Below are 24,964 nucleotides of genomic sequence, written 5' to 3' on the forward strand. Positions count from 1 at the left end.
AAGCATGCGCCATACCTTTGCAGAAGAAATCTCATTTTCTAATTTTGCAGTTCCTTCTATCATTATCGGAAATTTAGTTGCCCTTGAGTACAATATTTCCAGCTTGCCAATCTAATATTGAAATGCCAAGTAAGAAGAAGTGAGATAAGTTGGGTATCTTTAAAGGAAAGAACCAAGTGAAGTTTATAACCCAATAGAGAAATTTACATCCAATAAAGCAGCAGAATACTAAGTTAAAATTGTAATTCACAACAATGTTTGTTCCAACTGAGGGAAAATATAGGGTAAATTTCCAATCAGAATGTAAATATAGAAATGAACCACGATACGTGAATGAAACTATTAAATACCAAAACATCTGCACCTTATCTTATTCTTAAGATCTCAACAGAGTTTTAATTTGATTCTCTGAAGTTTCTCTTAGCTATATGTGACATAAGTAAAATAAAGGAACGCAAAAAAAAAATTATAACTGAAATAGAGCAGAATCACAAGAGTTAAAACAAAAATAAACAAGTTTATGGGGGAATTCTATTGTGCTTCTCCTTACCTCCAAGCAAGACAAGAACGCAGATTCTATCTCACAAATTAACGCCCTTGCATCTTCTGAGTAAGTCTGCAACAATTATAAGTATATGAATAAAACTTCCATAAACTAAGCGAAAAAGTATCGACCTCTCCACTTTATTAACCTTCAATTTAACATGCCCAGGATCCGAACAAGGCAAAGGGTTGACCATGAGAAGCTCCTCAATTTCACGTAATGGAACTTTTTGTATTTGATTGTCCCGATCCTGCAAGCAGTCCTCCACCCTAGAAAGAATGTTTCTAATGTTCAAAGCCCACTTCCGAGCTTCCATCAATCTAGATGCCATATCACGTACCTAACGAGTATAACACAGTGGAAATCAAATATCGTAGATATACAATGAACTCATGTATATGAAAGAATCTAATCATACCGGATCCAGTTCATGATCAGCCCAAAGAAACTGTTCAGCTTCCTTTAGGGCTTTTTTATAAGTGAAATTTGAGAATGGAAGCTCCAAAAGGTGGCAAGAATTTGAAAGCCACTGTTCAGCAAGCTGTACATAAGAAATCTGACCAGTTTTCACCTAAAAGACAAAACTGCAATATAAGTATGCAGCAGCAGAAGGAATGGAAATTCATTCAAATTAAGCTATAGCAAAGCATAGTGCATTTATTTTAATAGCAAACTGATCCACAAGGACACGAAGAGAAATTTGGACATTAGGAAGTACATCAAATATCTTTTAGTAGAATGTGAAGGAAAAAAAACCAGTAGGCCTTAGCATTAATTGTAGCGGGAGAGAACCTTTTTTATCATAACACATGGTTCTCTAAGGAACCCATGTTTAGAACTGCTGCAATGATTTTCTTCACATGCACTACCAGACACAGGAGATGCAATGCAGACCAAGTCCCGTAGTTCTGCAAGTGTCTGACGATAAAGAAGACGGTGCTCGCTGGGTTTGCATTCACAAAGATGCTTCCAGTGCTGCACAAAAGGTGGAAAAGAATGACAACTGCAATAAAACTATAGTAATACGAACATATGTAGCAACACTAATGAACATTACTGACTTTAACTATTTATACAGCTTTAATTAATTTAAAAGAATCTATATGCATATCATAAACATAGGAAGAAATAATTTGTTAGACTCAGATGGGCGGGTATAACCTTGACAACCTCTAAATTTTAATTATTTATGAAGAATACCAGCAGCTTGGATGTAAATCTTTGTAAGAATAATAGTCAAGTTAACTAACAATGCATCATAATGGACTAATAGTGGATTACTCGTGAAGGTATGTAAAATGCTTGACATATAATATTTTCCTTTGTTTGAATTTTCCTTTTACTCAGGCTCATTATATCTTTATCACAACGTAAAAATCCAACAATTTGTACAATAAAAAAAGGATTAATTGATACATGAAAAACTCATTGTGCTGCGGGTGACATCAGATGAAATTCTAGCACTTATTTACGACTTTATTTCAGAAATGTGAAAGAAAAAATTTCAAGTTGAGAGTGGTCTATTATTTACTTTAAAATAACCTATTATATTTCCAGTGAGTTTCCTCCCTTGATTACTTGGGTATAGATAGGAGTTCCTTTAAACATAGGAGGATCCACCTCCAAGGAAGGTTCAAAACCGATTGGAAGACATGTTGAATCCATTATATTTATTTTATCTATATACAAGAATAACAAAGCCTTTATCTCAATATTTGGGGTCAGATACATGAATCTCATTCTTCCATTCCGATCTATTATGGGCATTTCCTCCATGAACTTAACCATTATCATATCCTTCTGAATTGCTTCCAACCAAGTTCATTTAAATCTACCTCAAGATTCTTTGCCCATTAACTATGATATTATCATTTTTCCTAACCAATGTACTAAAAATTCTCCATTGTATATGACCAAGCCACCGTAGTCGATTCTCTCTCATTTTATCTTCAATAAGAGCAACATTTATTTTACTACAAAGGTGTTCATTTCCTATCATATCTTTTAGTGTATACCCACAAGACCAACATAGCATTCTCATTTCTGCTACACTCATTTTGCACACATGTTGTCTTTTAATTGTCCAACATTCTAATCCATAAAGCATTGTTGATCATATAACCATTCTATAGAATTTTCCCTTTAGTGTCATAGGTGTTCTACGATCATATAAAACTCCCAAAACATTCCTCTATTTTCACCATCCTAATTTAATTTGATGGACAACATCATTCTCAGTCTCACCATCATGATGAACGATTGAACCTAACTAGCGAAAGTGATTACATTTAGATATTTGTTGACCATCAATATGTAAGGCATGCTCGTTTCTCTTTTTAGTTTTACTAAAGATGCATTTCACATATTATGTTTTTATTTTACTAATTCTAAAACATTTAGTTTGGAGAACTTGTCTTCACTTTTCTACTTTAGAAATCATACTTTTCTAGTATCGTAAACTAATATTATATCGTCAGCATATAACATACACTATGGGACTTCATCCTGAATATGTCTAATAAGGTGGTTTATAACCAATGTAAAAAGACAAGGGCTTAAGGCTGACCCCTAATGTAAACCTATGATAATAGAAAATAGTTTTGTTTCTTTGTTATTTATTCTTACTCAAGTCATTACTCCATCATAAGTAGCTGTAATCAACTAATCATATCATATCTTTAATCATATCTATACCTATCTAACACTAGTAAATTTTAACTTTCTACTTTAAACACCCTAACTCTCTCTACTTCTAAGAGATATGTTTTTTTTCTTCATTCTTGGTATAAGAACCAAACTCTCACTATTTGAATATTCAGAAATCAGAATGTAATAAATTCCAATACATGAAAGAGCTAATGGAGCCCTTTCAACACCAAATTTTTCATGTCTTCCATATTACTATAGCATCATATTGAACAAAGTCCAAATATCCCACCCCCAGTTCAAATATGTATCATTCCCTTTATAAATAAGCACCGGCATCATGCCATATTGCTCTGACATGTCTTTTATTGCAATCAAAGCTAGCACAAGTTGATACCACAAACAAACAAACATAACACCAATCAACCAAACCCTAAATAGCATAAGTAGCAACTGATTTCTGAAAAAATAGTGGAACTACTGAAAGAAATGAAAGGAGCAAGAAATCAGATCATAAAAATGAATATAAATACCTAAAATAAGCCAATATCATTGTCTCACTCTTTTCTCTAATAAACAAAAATGCGGAATAGGCGGATTTTTTTTTTGCGGGGGTGGGGTGGGGGGATGGAAAACAAATAGAAATAAGATCACATAAAAATGCATTTGCGTGAAACCCATTCAGACTTGTTTCAAATGAACTCACCAAATGATTCATTTACTTCTACTATTTTGCACCAGACCTCGTCTTTTCAGAACTACTTTGCATTCCATAGACATCTATGACGTTCTCACAATAATTCAGAGCTATCTTGCGTGGGACAGGTGGTTCAATGACACAGAGGGTGTTTGGAAGGGCTTTCTTTCTTTTTTTTCTTTTTTTTCTTTTTTGTAGTGAAAGTAGCTTATAAACTACCTTATTCATATCTAACTGTTTGGCAACATGACAAATAAGCTAGCTTTTATGACCCATTTGAAAAGCTAGGATTCCTCAACTCTTTGGAAACCTAGCTCACTAGCATTGATTTAAATAACCCCGACATGACCCGATATTATATAGGCCGATATACAAGGCTTACTGCAAAACGATATGGTCTAAATATCATTTACCGCTTTTAACAACTTTTGTGTGAAACATCCTCGATATACTGAAATATCAGTTTGATATGTCCTTTTACATGGCTCGTCACAAATAATTCACCGCTTTTGGCATTTTTTGGGTGACATACCATGATTTTTCCAATGTATCAAGTGACACTCGGCCTCAAAAAAAATGGTCAAACTATTGCAATGTCGATTTGGACTTCTTTGTTTTAAAATGTTGATTAATGTAGGTTATTTTGTTTATTAACTACTTACATATTTTATAAATTCAAACTATTCATAATGGCTTTAATAATTAGAATTATCAAAATTTTCAAAAATAACATCTCAATTAAAAACAAAATATTTTTTTACTATTTAATTTTAAAATATATAAAAGATTAAAAGATATTCATAATAATTCTAATAATTAGGAATAGAATATCATAATATAAAAATATTTTAATAAAAATTCTTTAATATAATACAACCTATATAAATTCATAATGATTTTAATAATTAGAATATCATAATGACTTTAATAATTAGAATTATCAAAAAAAAATTTGAACATAACATCTCAATTAAAAACAAAATATTTTTTTAGTGTTTAATTTCAAAATATATAAAAGGTATATAAAAGATATTCATAATAATTCTAAGAATTAGGAATAGAATATCATAATATAAAAATATTTTAATAAAAATTCTTTAATATAATACAACCTATATAGATTTACTAGGAAGTATCACAATTGAATACTCAAATATATAATCATAAATTTATAGCTCGTTCATAATTACATTTATTTTAAAAGTCATATTCATAATTTCACAATCATATAATGATGTCACGACAACAAGACATGAAGGCTTAACAAGCAATTCATAAGCAATTACTTAACTACTTCAAGTTTTAAGAAAGGATATACTCTCAAGTCTTTAGGACTTATATTGAAAAAACATAGGTTACATTGAAATAACACATGTTATATTGAAATAACATAAGTTATATAATAACGCATATTATATTGTAATAACATAGGGTTATAATGTGTCTGAGTTATTTCATAAGGTTACATAACATTTAAGACCTATTAGGTTATATAACGCAACATAACGAGTTATATAACGGGTTTTTTTAAACAATGAATTGCACATCATCTGACATAGCACTCTTATATTTATCACACATCTCCGATATTTTATATTAAAATAACATAAGTTATATAATAACGCATATTATATTGTAATAACATAGAGTTATAATGTGTCCGAGTTATTTCATAAGGTTACATAACATTTAAGACATGTTAGGTTATATAACGCAACATAACGAGTTGTATAACAGGTTTTTTTAAACAATGAATTGCACATCATTTGGGATAGCACTCTTATATTTATCACACATCTCCGACATTTTCCTAATATTAGCAATCTGATAGGAATTTTGCTTATCTAATATTTCCCTGATATCCAACATTTAAAATCTTGCTTATAAGCTTAACTAAATAAGTTGGGTTTGACCAAACAAATGACTTTTCTGTTCATTGGATTTTCTTAAAAATTCATACGTAAAAAGCTAAAAATCATCAAAAGTTTTTACAATAAGCTCCAACTACCCACAAAAAAAAATCATAGATGATAGGTCATTGCTTTAAGATGATGAAAGGTACTACTTTTGACAGCACTTGCTTGAACCCTTACAAGCCAAATCCAGCACGTCGCTGCTACAATGCCTAAAGTTCATAGATATTTTTCCCATGTTCATATATGCTACACACACCATGAAGAAGACTCCCTGACACAAATCAAACCGACTACATAGCCATAGGACGAATGACTCAACAAAAAATATAGAGGTAAGTCCAAAGACGAGCTAAGATGAGATATTGACATTCGTGAGTTAACCTAACAGAATCACAATAGCATTTTCTCCATAACTTTGCAATGTAATCCAGACGGGGTTGCCCTATCGATCTCTAGGACAAATACTCAAATATATAAGAAGTGTTCGAATCAAACATCACAAAAAAAGAAACAGATTAATAATAATAATAATATTAATAAAGCCACTTCTACAAACAGCACTGAGTGGTAAGGAATTGGGTTTTCCGGCAGTTAGATACAAGATAACGAGATAAAGCCAAAGGTAAGTTTAGAATGTATACAACATACCTCAAGGCAAACAAAAGCAGATGGCCTACACTTGCAAGATATAGCTGAAAGATACAAATACTGTTGGCATATGATGCATGTTGGATCCTACAAAATTATGCACAATGATAGGTTTATTGGTACTAGATCTAATAAGAAGTTTATACTCGGCAATTCATGAATCACATGAACAGGAGAGATACCTCCTCAGTACCCACATACATAGGCTGTTTTCTGGATAACATCCTTGAAGATCTGACAATGCCATTTTTCCAGAGTTCCTCTCTACATTTTTTCTCTCTAGCAAATATTCTATGCATTTCTTCCTCCAGGTAAGGTAATGCTTTGTTATCACAACCATTCTGTGGAAATAAAAAAAAATCAAACAGAATAAGTTAATGTAATGACAGTCAATATCAATGACCACATTACAGCATATACCTAGAAACTAGAAAGTGTGATGTATAATAAAGACAAGATAAAGTGTGAAATATCAGTGTCACATTAAATGAATATGTGAATAATTATCACATGCATGTCGCCATAATTATGTGTGTGAATCACAAGATACATTAAGCTGAATATATTCAGATAGTTGTGACTACAACATCATCAACACAAATCAACAACCCTCTTCATTTCAGAAGAACTCCCAGGAAAATGTATAATTGCATATTTATTTAACGTATTCTCCTAAACAGGAGAACAAATTCTTGGAAGACAAGTATTTGTTGATTCTTCCAACAATTTCAGATTTAATTCATCTAAGAACCATAAGCAGTCTTAGAATCAATAATCATGTAAAGCAAATCCTACCTCTTGATAACAGAAATATTCAAAAGGGAAAAAGTTAATGAGAACAAACAAGGGTCCCAAACAATATATTGTCCTTATTTATTACTAGTACTCCGGTGCATGCGATGAGTTAAGGCCACAACAATATGAGTGCAAAGCATGTAAAATGATAAAATATTGAAGTGTTAAGTAGCCTTTAATAAATCTGTAGATACAAGTAAAAGCAATATATTTAAATTATACTCCTGTGAATTTTTCTAGGTCATCCTTATATCAAAGAAGACAAACATTAGCATATAATGTTCTTCCATTTTTGCCTTGTTCCATATTTGCCCATTAGATTTCTTAGAAAGGAATTCAAGCTTGGAGGGGTTTTTTTTTTGGAATCTTGAAAGTTTGACAGACAACCACGTTTTTAGTTGTGCTTTTTTTCCACATTTGCCCCCAAATGACTTAAAAATAACTTAAACTGTGAGGGTAGTTTTTGGAATTTTGAAAATTTGACACACATGACCAAAAGGAGAGATGATAGTAATAGATTACTTTTGTTTTAGTTTCCTAGTTCAACAAAAAGATAGTTTATTGAATCAAATGAATTGGTCTTGAAGCGTCTGTTCAACACAAATCTGAACACAAAACCATTTATTTATATAGATTCAAGCTATGTTACCCAGGTACTTCTACTATGAAGCCATGACCGTAACAACAAATACGTGCCTGATACGTACCTATACCCAAACTTCATGGACGCTCATTGTATATATGCATACATTTATCCAGATATGTACTCAATTATATGATATATGTTTTAATTATAAATACGTGTCATACACTTCTAGAACGTATATCCTACATTTCATGTCCATTTCTTGAAACTCGTTACACATGTGTCGAGTTTGATCAGTGCATATCCAAGTTCAAAACTATGATTTAAAAAGGTGGTTTGAGAGTCTAGTTTAAAAATGACCAGTTTCCATTTACAATAATCAACATAATAAAAGAAACTAAAAAATATCATACAAATTTAAATTCAAATAGCACATGAATTGAAAAATAATAATGATCTCATGTAAACTATTAAATTTGAAGTATATGTAGCTGCGTCCCCATACCCGTACCCGTTTGCATGCAACTTAGGATTCAGGCAATATTTCGGTTTATATTCCTGCACAGATTACAGTAGATGCAAAATACATCGAACCATCATTTATTACAGACAAAAGTAAACCTCGGTCTTACAACTAGTGATTATTGCACGCAGAAAGACATAAAACGAATTACCACAAGCAGGGCCATCATGCTCAAAATAAAACACAAGCATAGATGACGAAACTGCCAAAGCTGTTGTGTGATTCATCAGTGGAAAGAATAAGGTTAGAAACAAATAAAGCAGGAGTAGAAAGAAGAGAGAGATGATAGAAAAGCTTAAAGCGACAGAAAATGTGCAATGACATCTCAGAAAGCTGATAGGCTCTAGCCTGCAATGACATCTCGGAAAGCTGATAGGCTCTAGCCTATCAAAAGAATTTACATTTTAGATCTATTGCTGATGAGGACAAGAAATAAAAATTTTCATATTTGATTAGTTGACTTTCTTTTGTTTTTGATTTTTGAAATTTCAAATTTCAAATTTGAATTTTGAATTTTGAATTTTGAATTTTAAAATTTAGTTGAGTGATTTGAGGGATTGTTGTTTGTTTCTATTTTTATTACGCGTTGTGTGCACGTAGTTTTTTTATAAATAAGGTTGTATGATACTATTGAAAATCAATGAATTATTGAATGAAAATTTGCATTAGCTAAAATCTGGTGTGAAGCCTTGGGTGTGAAACCTAGGCCTCGGGTGTGAAACCCTAGGTCGTTCCCTGTGTCCTCTTCCTCCAGTCGCCAAGCATTCCCTCGTCTTCCCCACGTCAACAATCAATCAAACCCTCATCTTCCCTGCAACCACTAGATCCACACTCAGCTCGCCCCTGATCTCCACCTCCGCACCACCAGCACCATCATCTCCTCCCAAGCAGCCGCCCTACTCTCACTGTCACCGAGCCTCCTTTCCCAGCAACTGCCGCGTTCATGTACACCAACTGTTTGGCAAAATTCCCCACCAAAGCAATACTACCACTGCCACAGCCGCTTACCACAAATCATCACATCGCTATCGTCCCGTCAACCTTACCGATGCCGTCACTCTAGTCGCTACTCAAAATCGCCGCCACCTTCGTCGTTCAGATTCGTCACCATGTCGTTATCAGTTCAATATCGCCGCACTCGTCGTCGTCATCTCCGCCTCGTCGTCATCGTTCAGTTCACCGTTATCGTCGCCCCACCTCCAGAGGTCTCTCACGTCGAGTCTGTTCAGACCGACGAAGGTTTCGTTTTCTTTCGTCCCTTATTTTTCTGTTGATTTCATTTTGTTAGTTAATTGCATGAATAATACATCTCTAAACTCTTATCATATATTTACTGCTTAAAGTATAATTGTGAGTTGAGAGAAACTGAACATGTGATTGTTAAAACTTGATATTGATTGTAAAACTTGTGCAATGATAATAAATATTGCAATTAAATTATTCGAGATTGGGATTGTTTATGGTTATCATTGAAAATCTTGTTAAAACCCATCTATCACGTTAACTGTTTTAATTAATTTCCTACCGAATAAAATGATTTTTGGCGAAACGGTGCTTTGTTCAAATTAGATCTCTGATTCCGATGGACCCTCTCCCCCGTTTCGTATCATTTTGGTATCAGAGCATGGTTCTAGGTTAGGAAATTTTTATGCTTAATCACATTTAGCTGTCAGTGCATCCCGCTCATCCCAGTTAATTGTTAGTGTATGTCTAATCGCACAGATCTACCTTAGGTGAGTCAAGTCAATCAGTTAGTGAGTCCAGCATATCTTTTGAATTCCTTAAGAAATTCGATGAGGTAAAAAGACAAATAGGTGTCGTAGCCCAAAGCTTAACAAATTTCCAGAATAAAACCAACAAAAGGTTTGCTAGGCTTGAAGGAGCGCGTGTTACAACTCCGTCGCCACAAAGTTAAGGCTATGGATACCCACCGCAAGGTCATGGGTACGTCGTTCATCGACCCCCACCTCAACCAGTGCCTGATCTATCAACCTTTGACGGTAAGCTCGGCCCACAAACTTTCTTGAATTGGCTGAAGAACATGGATCGATACTTTGACTGGTATGCCATGACGGAACCACGAAAAGTTAAGTTTGCGGCAATGAAACTCACCGGACTAGTCTGTCAATATTGGTCCAAATTCGAAACATTAAGGTATATTAGTGGTGAGTTATCAATTTTAACTTGGAAAGAAATGGCTGACGAACTAAAAAAGGAATACCTTCCACCAGTTAAAATTAATAAGCCGCATATGACAGAATCAAAATCTATTCTTGAGAAAACCGTTAATCAGGACGTAGATTTGATAGAAATTAACTCTGCAAAGGAATTCCAGAATAGTAAAATTGAAAATCCATGCACTTTTGTTTCTTCTGAAACTACTCCTGCAATTGTGGAGTTAATTGAAATTTCATGCAATGACAAAACTCTGGTTCTTTCCCAAGCTACCCCTTGATCACGGAGTCCACTGATGTTATCCCTAAAGTTGTTCTTAAAATTAAAACTCCAACTCCTCCTGAACCAACCCTTGTGTGACTGAAAATGTTGTTGGTATTCCCCACGAAGTCCTCCCGGACAAACATCACACCCAACACGTTCCTGATTTGGTTCTTGAAGCAATTCACTCAGATATTTGTATGGGAGTTGAAACTCAAACTGAGCATAGTGAAATAACTACCATATCAGATGTCAAACCCCTATGCATTGTCCCGACAGTCACTCACACATACACTGATCCATTTTGGGAATATATAGTGATTAGGGATACAAATTTGAGCTCGAGTGTTTTTACTTCCTTTTTCTATCATGTTAAGCGTACAAAAACACTCCTCTCTCATACACTTGTTTGCATGTTCCTTCCTATTACTACTAGAACACGAAATTTGTTATTCATATTAACGAAGGAACATCTGATTATTCCATTTGATAGAGGACGTCATGCATGTTAAACACTTCGTTGAGTTACATCTGCCATTGATCGCCTTGTTCGAGTCTGCATTTCATACATAGTCATTTGAGTTGATTTGCATCATTTTGTTTTGATTTGCATTGATCATATATTAGGGAATCAGCGATCTAACTTGAATAACTACATCGTTAACTGAAATGAATGATATAGAGTCAGGACATAATTTAAAACTGTTAATGCTGATATTTTAGATGGTTTGGACTTGTCCAAAATAGTTTCTTTATAGCTGTTTAAGATTTGACATGATATTTATGAGCTTTTCCAATTCTTAAAATAATTAATAGCAATATTTATATTATCGATTTGGTCATAGTTCTATTCTTAATATTGAGTAATTAAACAGTTCACAATGTTATTGGCAGTCCACTGATATAAGCCTAACCCTAGCCTATTGTTCTGAGAGTTCTTTCACCTTACCCTTATTTCTATATATTAACCCAAGTTGCAGTAAGTTTTGATAATATTTTAGATGGTGAATTTACAATACAATCTAACTAATGATTTGAGATGCAGAAAGTATCTGATGGTAGATTAAGATGCAGACAGAGTATATTAAAGATGACAGGTTTCTGTAGCTAACTCGACGAAGTCGAGTTTTCTCCCACCCGAGGAGAATGATGAGGACTAGAAATGACAATTTTCATATTTGATTAGTTGACTTTCTTTTATTTTTTATTTTTAAAATTTCAAATTTCAAATTTGAAATTTGAATTTTGAAATTTGAAATTTAAATTTTAAATTTTAAATTTTGAATTTTGAATTTTGAAATTTAGTTGAGTGATTTGAGGGATTGTTTGTTTCTATTTTTATTGCACGCTGTGTGCATGTAGTTTTTTTTATAAATAAGGTTGTATGAGACTATTGAAAATCAATGAATTATTGAATGAAAATTTGCATTAGCTAAAATCTGGTGTGAAGCCTTGGGTGTGAAACCTAGGCCTCGGGTGTGAAACCCTAGGCCGTTCCCTGTGTCCTCTTCCTCCAGTCGCCAAGCATTCCCTCATCTTCCCCACGTCAACAATCAGTCAAACCCTCCTCTTCCCTGTAACCATTAGATCCACACTCAGCTCGCCCCTGATCTCCACCTCCGCACCACCAGCGCCATCATCTCCTCCCAAGCAGCACACTCAGCTCGCCCCTGATCTCCACCTCCGCACCACCAGCGCCATCATCTCCTCCCAAGCAGCCGCCTTACTCCCACTGTCACCGAGCCTCCTTTCCCAACAACTGCCGCCTTCATGTACACCAACTGTTTGGCAAAATTTCCCACCAAAACAATACTACTACCACAGCCGCTTACCACAAATCATCACATCGCAATCGTCTCGTCAACCTTACCGACGCTGTCACTCTAGTCGCAGCTCAGAATCGCCGCCACCTTCGTCGTTCAGATTCGTCACCACGTCGTTATCAGTTCAACACTGTCGCACTCGTCGTCGTCATCTCCGCCTCGTCGTCGTCGTCCAGTTCATCGTTGTCGTCGTCCCACCTCCAGAGGTCTCTCACGTCGAGTCTGTTCAGACAGACGAAAGTTTCGTTTTCTTTCGTCCCTTATTTTTCTGTTGATTTTATTTTGTTAGTTAATTGCATGAATAATACATCTCTAAACTCTTATCATATATTCACTGTTTAAAGTATAATTGTGAGTTGAGAGAAACTGAACATGTGATTGTTAAAATTTGATATTGATTGTAAAACTTGTGCAATGATAATAAATTTGCAATTAAATTATTCGCGATTGGGATTGTTTATGGTTATCATTGAAAATCTTGTTAAAACTCATCTATCACGTTAACTGTTTTAATTAATTTCCTACTGAATAAAATGATTTTTGGCGAAACGGTGCTTTGTTCAAATTAGATCGCTAATTCCGATGGACCCCCTCCCCCGTTTCGCACCAGTTGCCTATTTTTCTTTTCTTTTACCAACTTTACATTACGTTTCATAACAATTGGCATCTCAAAGTGTTTTTAGAATTTTGCACAAATTTCCAATTCAATTTATTTATTAGTTGGTTGTAACTGCATTGGCATCTTGTGAATAATGCAACTGTAATTGGTATTTCAAGTTGTTTGTTTAGTTATCTTGCCGCAAACGTAACTCCACCATTTGTTAGCAGCAGTTAATAGCAAATGCAAGTATTATGCTGATACAGGAGGTGAATATTAACTCTCTCATTCGCAACTCTTGAAATAAGACAATGCAAGTGGTACTGCAGCAAAACTGTCCTTAGAACCAGTCACAACTAGTAACTATAATCAGCAACATCTGTTGCAGGTTATAAACCCAATTATATCAATCCAAATACCATAACTGCATAACACGCTTCCATTGATGATGCAGGTGCACCACTTAAAACTAATTAAACAGCATCATCAGCAGGCCGATTTATATTCAATTTAAAACTTTAACAAGAAAAACATTTATAGACGCTCATGAAGCCCAAGAGTCGATGCATGGAAACATCATGCAACAAGATTTGTTAAGCCAAACAAATGTAATAGCAAAGGCAACAGCGACAAGCCTCAATGTCGAGTTTTGGACCTAACCACTGCTATAAAAAAAAGGCATAAGTTGTTCTAAACCTAAACAGCACAAGAAATAAAAATGTAGGTGCAGTATGTTCTATCAAGAAATTATAGCACTGACTCGATAAGTAGGCAAGAAATTGGCTGCAGTGCAACTATAGATACAAAAAGGATGAAACGGAAAATAACCCTCACCTTGGAGACTACACATAGCAACTCTTCATGAGATAAAACTGCAGCTTTGTGGTAGAGTCGGTACCATTCGGCTCCACGACCACCATGAGGTAACCAGTCAGCTGGAGCAAAGTTGACAGCCTCAGCGCAATTTAAGCCTGGAACCCAGCTAGGAACTTGAGGTTTTTTGCACCAGAATGAACAACAGTAGAACAAAATATTCTTAGAATTAACAAAAATTATAGATGATCAATACTTACCAAAATTAAAACCCCCATGAAATGATTTGGGAAATGTTACAACAAAATTTCCAGGTTCCTGGAAATGAAGAGACCATTCACATGTCAAATGGCATGTCCATAATGTAGTGAGAAAATAAAGTTCATTTGTGACACCAATTTCAAAACAAAATCAAAAAGAGACCAAAAGAGTTTGAAATAATATGTTGAAAATATAAAATAAATATAAAAAAGACATGAACCATTTGAAGTTCTAAAAAAAGACAATAAGCATGCAAGAAGTTTGCTGCTGACCTGCAGCACGTTATACACTGGAACACCGTTTTCTTGCAGAACAGATGGATTAAGCATTGTAACGAGCTGGAAGAGCAAATCTGGTTGTGCATCAAATAAATCTGGAAGTGTATTTCGCATAACCTAAGAGAAAAATGGATCAAAACAAATCAGATTTCCATATAACAGACCAGCAAAAAAATAGCTGAACCTCCCTTCAGCGCAAACTAAATAGATTGTAAAGGCAATGCATGGAAAAATTGGCGTACTGGTAAGGAATAAAGTAAACTGATCATACAAAACAATGGCATGTATATGCATATTTAAACCCAAGCATACGAAGTGCAGGTGGCATGTATTTGGGAATTCATATGGTTTGTCTCCATACAGAAGCAGTATATTTTCCTTGTTTAATAAGTGGATCCATAAGAAGCAGGTAGCATAAAAATCATATTTTCATAGAAATATTCACCCTTTGACATCATATTTATTGCAGTTTCTTGGTAAGAGAGTAAATGCTGCCAGTTAGTTATCAAAAGACTCCAACCTGCTCAAATGCACTAGCTTCAGCACCAGGCACACCATACCAGCATTTTGGTTCTCCCCTGTGAACATGACGATCAATCAGCATCACACATGTAGAGGGATATCCAAGTTAAAAAAAAGGATTGCAGTATCTATCTCAAACTTGAGCATCACAACAGCCAATAGAAACACTAAATAATGAAGGCTTTAAACAAGTTAAAATTATAAACTTATAAAGAAGTGATAGATAAAGTACAATCAGTGACCCAGCTATGAACGAAGTTTATAGGTTAGAATTAGTAGGAAAGTCAAAATCACCCATATTATTATTAATCTAGATCTAACCATTTGTTATGGAAATACAACAATTTAACATTAATCCTAAATGTTGGTGCAAGTACAAAATAATATTCATGTATACATAATGATTACGGTAACAAAGAAATTGTCCAAATTTAACTAATCCACACAATATTCCTATTTCGTTGGAAAGAGAGCTATTTGATCATCAATCAAGGACAAGGCTAGGCTGGATTTCTCTTACAGTTACAGGAGACGAGGACTGGTAAGTAATTTTCCACTGAAGCTATGTAGCACCAAGTTCTCATATGTTCTTTGGCTTGTCAATCAATATTGTGATCATTAATCAATATGGTGATCACTGGCCATTGTTTTAAATGTCGCCGCCATGCCAGGCTGGAGACCTTACCACTACGAGATGGCCTCCTCCAGGTCGTATGTCATTTAGGGGTTCAAATCGGGGACATATTGGGCGCAATTTCGGATGAAAAAAAGTGCCCGATATGTGTAACTTTAGAGCAGAACAGAGCAGTTATCGGGTTTTGAGTTGCATCCGAACCGAACCGACCCAAACACAAGTTTATCTCATCTAGGGCTTTTTTGGCCCCAAATCAAATGATTCACTGCAACTTTGATTTCTGTCTCTGTGCCTCTGCTCTCTCTTCTTCTGCGACTTCCATCTCTATGACCCAAACGCAAAGGTTCTCTGGCTTCGGCTGGTGGAAACTAAAAACTAGGGTTTTCAAGGGCTTCGACGGTGAGTCGACGACGCCTCAAACAATCTCTTCCCCTCTTTGCTTAAATATTTTCCCTGTGTTTTGCTGCAGCTTTGGTAACATTATTAGTTACTAAGATAGAGTTCTAATTTATAAATAAGAAGATCAATCACGTAATTTCAATTAGCCATCAATATGGTCAAAGAATAAATGCTTTAGTTGCACTATGATTTATAATTCATCACTAGGTCTCAGTATAGATTGTATTGAAGAAATCTGGAGTTTTAACCTCACGTAAAATTGTATAGGTTGTTTTGTTTGGATACATCAGTTGATTACTACTTATTGGTATATTTAGTTTACTTATCTAATTATACGTATACACACCATCTGATATGACAATTTGATGTTTACTACATATCCCCCGACATGTTCCCGATTTCCGCTATCTGACATGGATTTTAGCCTCTCAGCATGAACCCGACATTTGACATTTAAAACCTTGACATTGACATGCATAGAACGTGCATTTAGATGTCTTTATTAGGTTCCTACTAAAGGACTATTTACATTTGCATTGTCACGGCCATTAGAAAATGGATTATTATGCCAATGCTTGTAATGCTTTTGAACCAATGGATGGATGAATGACATGAAAGCATTCGTACTAGGTACGCCTTTGCTTTCTATGAGTTTTATCATAATGGAATTGATTTTCCATTTCTGTATATTGTAAAGTTTCAAAGAGGGAACAAATTTTAAATTTATTCCTAGGTAACTTTGAAACCTCACCTTATATATATATATAGAGAGAGAGAGATGAATATGCTTGGGTACCAAGCAAAACTTGGCGCTTGGTAATGAGGTGGACGCATCTGAACCCTACATCTTAGACTGTAAAATACAAAGAAAAAAGGGGTCACATAGGAATGTACATTTTATTTCCACCCAACTAATCTTGCTCGTGTGTGTGTATATGAGAGAAATGGGTATGCTTGGTACCAAGCACAAATTTTGTGCTTGGTAGTGAGGTGTACTATTTTCATCTACTCATTTCAATTCTCAACCACTCCCAAACCCATGTGAATGTGGGCCCCGATTTCAATGAGTAAAAGGGAATATGTCACATCACTACCAAGCACAAAAACTTGTGTTTGGTACCAAACAACCCATTTTTCTCTCTATATATAGAGAGAGACACTACCAAGTACCATGCTTAGTTAGTGCTCAGTAGTGAGGTGGAACCTGTGAGCGAAATTAGCTGGATGGAAAGTATATGCCCATATAACACATTTTCTCTTTGTACTTTACAACCTTAGATGTGAGCTTGGTCTCGAGCATATCCATATTACTCATGTATACATATAGGAAATAATGGGTATAAGGTGGCTCATTTTGCAAAATGAGAAAATAAGCTACCAAGAGATATATGGTGAGGCCCACCTTGCTAGTCATATTAAAAGGCGTAGACTTCACCACTCTATTTCTTGGTAGCTCATTTAGCAAAATAAACTACCACCTCATATTCATGGGTGTTCAGTCTACCGCTCATGTGAAAGCTATCGAAAAGAATGCATCATTATCATATACATAGAAAAATGTAAGAATTTGGTACCAAGCACAAATTTTGTACTTGGTAGTGATGTGTCTCATTCTCATCCGCTCTCTAACCTGTATATGTGGTCCATCATTTGAATGAGTGGATAGAAATGAGTGACCTCGCTACCAAACATAAAAACATGTGATTGGTATTTGGTACTAAATTCCTCCATATTGCTCATATATCTGTGCATGTGTGTGTGGGGGGTGTGGGGGTGTGCGTGTGTGGGTAGGCGTGCATGGGTGTGCGTGCGTGTGTGCTTGCGCGTGCACGCGAGCATGCGTGTGCACGCATGAGTGCTTGCGTGTGCGTGTGTGTGCGCGTGCGTGCGTGTGCATGCGTGTGTGCGCGCATGCACGTGCGTGCGTGTGAATATGGATATGCTAGTAACCAAGCACCAAACAACAAATCTGTGCTTGGTACCAAACACCAAATCTGTGATGTGGAGAAATCTCCACCATATATGTGAGTGAGATTAGTTGGATGAAAAGTACAATCGATGTGACACATTTTCTCTATGCATTTTACGATCTTAGATGTGATGTTTATACACACACATATATCTGTGTACACACATATATTAAGAATGAGTATGCTTAGTACCAAGCACCAAGTTTGGTGCTTGATAGTGAGGTAACTCAAGGAGGATTCACATACACATGGGTTGGATAATTAGAATGAGTGGATTATAATGTATCACCTCACTACCAAGCACCATGTTTGTGCTTGGTACCAAGCATATCCATTATTTTCTACACACACTATATGTATATGTATATGTATATGTGTGTATATATATATGTATGTGTGTATATGAGAGAGAGAGAATGGGCATCATTGGTGCCAAGGAACCTATTCCTCCTTGGTAATGATGTGTAATGATCTTAGCCCTTAGATTTAAATGCATTAAAATGGATGGATAGGTAGAGTCCTTTTATAAAAAATCCCCTTCCTTTTAAAAAAAACATGAGGTGGTGTCTTAATTAATTCCCCTCTCTGGTTTCTTTCTTCTCCAAGGCTGCTCTTTGTCACTCTCTCCCTCACCCCTAATTTCTAGTGACCTATGCTCATCACAAATGCCCAACTTCTCTCTACCTACCTCAAGAGCAGTGCCACTACCCAAATCAGGTCCGCCTACAGCGCACATCCCACCGCCTACTGGCCAAATCTCCCCTTACCAGTTTGCCCTCTCCACCAACAAACTCTACCTATCCTCATGTGACTTTGCGGCCACCCCTCCGCCAGACCCTAATACACTACAACGCCTTCCACCGAAAGTGGCTCCTCCTTTTCTTAAACTATCAATGTCTCTCCACATTTGTTGTTCCCTCACTGCATTTCCTCTTCGAATGATGTCATCCTCTTAGACATCACCTCCCTGAACATGCAACAATTAGTAATAACGACACCACTTTCAAGAAGATAATATCCTAAACGTTATGCCTTTATTTAGGTGCTATTCTATAACTAAGACATGAGAAAAATTCTTAGTAGATCATAGATTTTAACTTTATCTTAATTCAAATTTGGTTTTAAATTTGGATTGAATTTAAAATATTTCATGAAGACAATGCTAAAACGAGTTAGATTTGTGTTTACATTGAGTATTTCATGTTCGAGCTTTAAGTTTTGACTTCACAAGTTAGGTTGTCAGGTGTTGTTAAGTCAACTTAATCCATTTATTTGTTCGTATATTTTTTCGTATATTATTTCTTTGTTTCATTATTTTAAAATATTATACATGAATTTCTTTTTGACTTTCATTAACAGAAGAAACAAACAACATAGTTTGCAAAAGCATTTTGGAGTGCAAAGAGAAACGGAGGTACTTTGCAAGAAATTATAAGGTTATTTAGAATAATTGCTTGGAGTTGCATTTTGGTTATTCGTGTTAGATGATGTGGTTGTATAGTTGATGTGGTTATTATCATTTTTATAAACTTATTGATGTTAGTGAAGTCGGATAAATTGTCATCTAGTCATGTGATCTGTCACGTGATGCTTATGTGGCATATTTATGACGACACGGCAGCTGTAGATTCAAACCATTAGAGGGGGGAACTTTTCAAAATAAGGTAAAAGAAACAAGAGATTTTTTAATTTGGGACTTCTCTTTCTATTAAATTTGGTGTTCTCCATTGCTAGAGAACATGGACTCTTCGAGCTCAAACAATAAATAACCCCCAATTTAAAGGAAGGAGAAGAAGTCCCGAATAAAAAAAATCCATCTTTTCTTTTACGCCAATTTGAATATCTTTCATTGTAATGGATTGATTAAGGCTAACTGTAGCTATCACCCCATCATAAATATGCCATCTAAACACATGTGGCAAATCACCTGAGTGGTCGCCGAAAAAACTACCGAAAATTTTGTTTTTGGGTCTATTTACCTCATCGTACAAGTTTAAATACCTTATTGTCGCCAAAGATAATTTTAATACAAATATGATCATTAGGTGCTACTTTTAATACCAATATGGTAATCTAGCCTCGTTCATGTTTGATGTTGTTATATGGACTTACTGATGTTAGTAAAGAAGTTTGGATGTGATTATTACTTTTTGTATGGACTTATTGATGTTAACAAAGAAGTTTGACGTTGTTGATGAAGTTTTATTAGCTGATGTTATGTTATTGTATAGATTCTATTACGTTTTTCCGTTTCTTTTCTTTTTTTCTTTTTCTTTTTTTGAAGAATTGAACAATGAAACTTACGTATCTTGAACATCCTCAAGTTGGTTTAATGTTGTATATGGTTATTATTATTTTTATAGACTTATTGATATCGGTTGATGAAGTTGAATGCGATTACTAGCAACGAGTGTTGGATATAGTTATTTACTTGTAGGTAATGACATGTTGGAATATGATAATTGATTTGTTTATGTGATATTCAGCTATAAGCATATGAGTTTAGTGATGAAGTAAAGCTTATACCAACGAGTGGAATTTAGATGACGAAAAGAAAGAATTATAAAGGATACTAATAAATTGAGATCATCCAAAGTGCTCATGCAATGAGGTGAATAGATTCATATAATTCAATAAGGTGAAGCAAACACCAATATTCATATAATTCAATGAGGTGAAGCAAACACCAAGCACCAAGATCATGCAAACACAGTAGGTATGTTACAGTAAATTGATAGAAAAATGAACAAAATTAGTTCATTTGAGCAGCAAGTATTTCAATTTTTCTCGTCAATATTTTAATAGAAAATATAAATTCATGAAGCCTTACAGAAAGGAAAATAATGAACATTCCTCAAAAGCCAACAAGTTGATGCAAACATGAGCAATACATGACACAACACCTATGAACTTCATTCCACAACAACCACGCTAATTGACTTTCTACTAAGAATCAATGAGCACAAGAACAAAAGGGCGAATGACAGTCCAATAATTTTGGTCATGTTTGCACAACCATATAGATGACATGATGAATCAAAGAACGCAGACAACAACAATTCCAAAAAAAGAGACTGTCTTGTGTATTGGAGTTCATTCGAACATCAACCACCCAACCCATCTAATTGCAAACTCACTCTAACTTGCGTACACACCTAGCTATAGGTGGATACAAATTGAATTCGACCCAATACTTAACTATTCGAATTCGAATTAGGTAGAGTTTGAAATAATCGAATTCGGGTCAAATACTTGATTAGAATTCAAATTCGATTTGTTAAAAAGTCTTGTTCGATATTATTTGCCAATGTTTGTTAGGGCAATTAGTAGTGTCTGAAATTCTCCTCCGTGGTCTGCAGCTCGAATCACCCAGGTGGAATTTTTTCTTTTGCACTTAGTATAACTATTTATTGCAAGTAGCTTACCATAAATTCTGCTCATCTTTCCTTCCACATTTATTTTGATATAAATTGTGACTATATTATCATAAGTTGTGCTGGACTTTTTTTGCATTTTATTTTGATAGTTATTGTACCTATCTTATACCATAATTACATATCTAAAAAGATGGATGAATAGCATTTGCCATAATTTAAGTAATAGGAGTACAATGTAAAATATAAATGATTATTCAATAATCAAAATCAAATATACCTATGGTAAAATTCTTTTCTTTTATGAACCAAATACTAAAAAATATTCATTTACTGTTAAATATACTACCGAATCGAATATGATCGAATATATGAATGAATAATAACTGAACAGTTTACTATTATTTGGTTCATTTGCAACACTACTCCTAGCCACCTAGCTTGATCAAACTAACACATTGAAGCAACATGCACAGTTGCATCTTTATCCCTAGCATTCTAGTCCTCCAACATGATAAAAAGAAGAGAAGTACCTCCAAGTTCCCCCATATAAAAGAGCAAGCTAAATTTACGTAGGTTACACCTTAACCAAAGGGTGAAACACGATATAAGGTTAAGTTATACCTATCTGACTCCACTTATGAGGTCAAGAACCCACAATTTTTATAGTCTAAGAAATTCAAAAACCAGATCCTTGATTGAATAAGCTTAAATTTAATTTAAAGGTTATATGGTAGCTTTATGAGTCCAAGTTGGTCTCAAAGCGCATAGCTTCCTGAATAGATTCTTTTTTTTTTACTTGAGCTTCATAGAAATCCCATTCTTTTATTGGGAAAGAATTTGAGGTTTTATTGAGGACGATGTCCAAATCAACAAAGCCAAATTTCATTATCTTCATACTATTGCTCCTCCTAAGACCCTCTCAAATCCTCCTTATTTAGTTTGTGTATTACCTACCTCCTAAAAACAACCAATGCTAGTACACAACACCCTATTATATGAACGTTAGAAAGAATGCATTTTCCTTCTACCCTACAATAAGCTATCGCATGCCTTTATGAGTTGAAACGCTTTCTTTTCCTTGTATTACTTTACATGGGTTCACATCAAAGTTGTAAAATTCCACCTTTGATTATGAATCATATTCGCCTTTATTATGAATCATGTTCAATTCAAGTTCCTAGTGTTAGTCTTCTCAATTATTCAAATTTATTATGGTTATTCCAAGGGCAATACACCGCTAATAATGATAAAAGATGTGCAGTAGAGTGTACATACCAATGCATGTAATTGATTGAATAAAAGAAGTGATCTTCAACATGCCAACAAAAGGATGAAAATAGCATCCCAATATAAAGCCAAGGAACCATAACACCAGCAATATTATCATGAACCGCACGGAGCATTGACCCTGACAACTTCGGCAAGTTATTGAGGTTCCACGGGCTAGAACAATACTCCCTCCATACATCTGAATCAACTGAAGCAGGAACTGGATCATCAACACGGGGAAACCCGCTACCATAAACCGAGGTATCCAAGTCACTACCATACATAACCTCCACCTCTCCTCCTTTTCCCTCCACAATTTCCCAAAACCTCTTCTCAATCTGTGCTCGGGTAGTACAAGTCTGCCCTAACCACTTTCTCTTCACTCGATCATTCTTTCGTCTAAAAATCTCCAACGAACAATCCTTTCCGGGAACAAAACCAAAGCTATCCTTATCTGAATTCACACACTCCAAGCAATACCAGTTCCCAGGCGGCACACTCTTCAATGGCGGCGTAAGACAATGCAAATGCCAACCTTTATCGCACCGATCGCACAACAACATGACTTCCCCATGCAAACCACTTTTGCACTGCTCACAAATCTGATCAAACTCCTCCTTAACCTCTTCCTTCACTCTCTCAACAACTCCCAGATCACTCTTCTTTCTCTTTTTCGATCCCTTCTTCTCATTATATCCACTCTGCTCCCTCTCCCTCTTGCACTTCTTGCTCTGATACTCCTCGTACTCATACAAATGCTCGCGATACAATTGACAAAGCACGTGTTTCGCACACTCTGATATCTTTCCATTCGGCCTAACCAACCTCGCAACCTCACCCCATTTCTTCCCCTCGCAAACCTTATCATACCCTCCATATCTCTTCACCGCATTAAAAGCACGACACAAATCCAAATCCTTACCCTCAAAAACCGCCTTCTTCTTCAACTTCTTCCCCAGCTGATTCTCCAAGAACCTACTGTACTCCAGCTCAAAGGTCTCCGAGTCGTACGAAGGCGGCCGAGCCTGCAGGCGGTGGATCGCCTGTGATTTCGTCGGGAAAGTGAAGCTCTGAGCGTCGAGGGCGAATGGCGGCGACCAGGATTTCGGCGGGACGATGCGGCAGATCCCGAAGGGCTCGGCTTGAGGCCGGATCTTGAAGATGAAATCTAAGGGATCCTTGAATTCTTCCTCCGTCGGGTAGAAAACGGGCGCTTGGGGGATTGGGGGAGGGGAGAAACTAGGGTTCCGGATTGACTTCTCGATTGCGCGAGGTCGACCTTTACCCATGGCATTGGGGCGCGGCGAGGCGATTTCTACGGTTTCTGGGCTCTGTGATTTGGGAATCTAGGGTTTTTCGAAGGGGGAAATTGGGGATTTGATGGAGATTGGGGTTTTTTCTAGGGATTTGATCCGATTCGAGCTCTGTAAAATGGTAACGGTAAAAAGACAGGGTAAATTTTACAAATAAATTCCTAAAGTTTGACGGTTTGGTACATAACCCCTCGGCTTTCAACTGTTCAAACCGGAAAAAGTATTTGTGCCGTAATATTTGTTCAGTGTTCTTTAACGCTCATACTTGTTATTGTTTTTGTTTTAAATTTTGCTAAATTCTAAAGGTCTCATCCCTACTCTCCGTTTCGTTAATTCACTTAGGGCTAAACTTTGGTACCAAAAGGACATCAAATGTGTAAGTAGACATTATTTTCACCACCAACGACAAACTTGATAGAAAAGTTGCACAGCATAATATGATTTAATTTCAAGATTATTAGAATGATGATATACCTTTTTTAACTAGCATACCTAGATTTAGATGGCGTGGCACCGATAAAATTATAGATTTCTTAACTTATTATTTTAATTTTGAAGATGTAGATGGTTGATCGGATGATTATTAGTATTTGATTGAATAAAAACATATTCTTCGTTGTGAATGTGTTTGAAAACTGATAAAAGTTTTCCCAAATTTTCACGGGTGGCAGAGAAAAATGCCTTATGGCAGAATGAGTGGACTTTTAATATCAAAAAGTTGCTAGAGAAAATTTTAATATGAAACTAATTAAGATGAGTTAAAAAAAAGTATCACATTTCGTAATTTAGCCATTCATTTAGTGTATTATTGGTATTTTTTCAAACTTCAGCTGTTTTCGTGAATAATCTAAAGTTTAAGGACCAAATAGCGATTTTCTAAACTATATATGATAATTCCAAACAGATCTCTGTGTGT

General features: G+C 35.4%; 1 protein-coding gene across 1 annotated transcript in view; it reads right to left on the reverse strand.

Annotated features, from left to right (window-relative positions):
- Window positions 1–24,152, reverse strand: part of LOC109847387 (lysine-specific demethylase 5A) — a 40,868-nt gene extending 16,716 nt beyond the window's left edge. The window contains exons 1-12 of the mRNA XM_020416619.1: window positions 22,742–24,152; window positions 15,085–15,142; window positions 14,559–14,681; window positions 14,286–14,343; window positions 14,047–14,183; window positions 6,634–6,792; window positions 6,452–6,538; window positions 1,337–1,519; window positions 963–1,115; window positions 693–884; window positions 551–616; window positions 16–111 (exon numbers count right to left, since the gene is read on the reverse strand). Of these exons, the coding sequence (XP_020272208.1) occupies window positions 16–111; window positions 551–616; window positions 693–884; window positions 963–1,115; window positions 1,337–1,519; window positions 6,452–6,538; window positions 6,634–6,792; window positions 14,047–14,183; window positions 14,286–14,343; window positions 14,559–14,681; window positions 15,085–15,142; window positions 22,742–24,024 (2,595 nt within the window). The 5' untranslated portion in view covers window positions 24,025–24,152. The remainder of the gene's footprint in view (window positions 1–15; window positions 112–550; window positions 617–692; window positions 885–962; window positions 1,116–1,336; window positions 1,520–6,451; window positions 6,539–6,633; window positions 6,793–14,046; window positions 14,184–14,285; window positions 14,344–14,558; window positions 14,682–15,084; window positions 15,143–22,741) is intronic.

The sequence above is a fragment of the Asparagus officinalis genome, chromosome 7, assembly GCF_001876935.1.
Source record: "Asparagus officinalis chromosome 7, Aspof.V1, whole genome shotgun sequence".
Taxonomy (NCBI): Eukaryota; Viridiplantae; Streptophyta; class Magnoliopsida; order Asparagales; family Asparagaceae; genus Asparagus; species Asparagus officinalis.